Source organism: Haliaeetus leucocephalus, unplaced genomic scaffold, assembly GCF_000737465.1.
Source record: "Haliaeetus leucocephalus isolate CR32 unplaced genomic scaffold, Haliaeetus_leucocephalus-4.0 Scaffold840, whole genome shotgun sequence".
Lineage (NCBI taxonomy): Eukaryota > Metazoa > Chordata > Aves > Accipitriformes > Accipitridae > Haliaeetus > Haliaeetus leucocephalus.
Genome location: NW_010973276.1, coordinates 1,619,940 through 1,620,923, shown reverse-complemented (window position 1 = coordinate 1,620,923; position 984 = coordinate 1,619,940). Strand labels below are relative to the sequence as shown.

Sequence of the window (984 nt, the reverse complement as noted above, 5' to 3'; positions counted from 1 at the left end):
GGGGGCGGGAAACGCCGCTGCCCGGTCTGAGGAGAGGGGGATGGGCTCGCCCGGCCGCTGGGGTGCCTTCGCCTCGGCCCCGGCCGCCGGCGGTGCCTACCCTGGGCGCTGCAGTCGGCGCAGACCTCGCTGCTCCTCAGGCGCTTCGACATGGTGCGCGGCGGCGGGACCGGGCGCTTCCTGCCGCGCTAACGGGTCCCCGCCGCCAGCCCCCGCCAGGCGGCCGAGCCGAGGCGGCAGCGCGCAGGCGCACGGTAACGCCACCCGCTCCGCCACCGGCGCTATTCACCAAGCTGCGTACGCCAGCGCCGGGCTGCGTTCCGCAGGACGACGGCGGGTGGTGCGAGGCGGGTCCGTGCCGCCATGTTCGCTCCTGGCAAAAGGGCGGCAGTCGGCCTGGGCGAGGCTGTGGCGGCGGCGGGGTCGGCCACGTTTGTCCCTGGCAGACGCCTGCCTCGGGCTGCGCTCTGGCTTCACAGAAGCGTTGCGCTTCTGCGGGGAAGCGTAGAGACCTCCCGTAAGTGGCTGCGCCGGCCTGCTCGCTGTCCCCTCCCGACTAGGGCAGAGGGGGAGCTGGGAGAAACGAGGTTTCGGGCGCTTGGTCCCGCAGGCTGGCAGAAGGGGCTGCTCTCCATCAAGCCCTGCCCTCACCAGCCATGGCGGCGGCAGGGCGGGCGAAACCAATGCTCGGTGGAGGGAGGAGGGAGCAGCCAGAGCTGAACGCCTCGTCCGGCCCAACGCCGCGCTGCCGCCCCCTCCCTCCGCGCGGAGTGCGATGGGGCAGCTCGCGGAAGGCACGCTCCATCTGCCCGCCCGCGCGGGGGCAGGGTGGGCGGAGAGCAGCAACTTCCTCTTTCCGTGGGCGCCCCGGGGGCGGAGGGCTGGGGGCCTCTGGGGGGGAGCCCCCCCCCCCCCTCGCACCTGCCGCGCTGTGGTCCGTCCCGGCCGCTGCCCTGGAGAGACAGGAAGGAGGGAGGCGGGGCG

General features: G+C 74.7%; 1 protein-coding gene across 3 annotated transcripts in view; it reads right to left on the bottom strand.

Moving 5' to 3' along the window:
- Window positions 1–227, bottom strand: part of GIT2 (G protein-coupled receptor kinase interacting ArfGAP 2) — a 34,802-nt gene extending 34,575 nt beyond the window's left edge. For all 3 annotated transcript variants that reach the window (XM_010582055.1, XM_010582056.1, XM_010582057.1), the window contains exon 1: window positions 101–227. In XM_010582055.1, coding sequence (XP_010580357.1) covers window positions 101–152 — 52 coding nt within the window. In that variant the 5' untranslated portion in view covers window positions 153–227. The remainder of the gene's footprint in view (window positions 1–100) is intronic.
- Window positions 228–984: the final 757 nt, after the last annotated feature.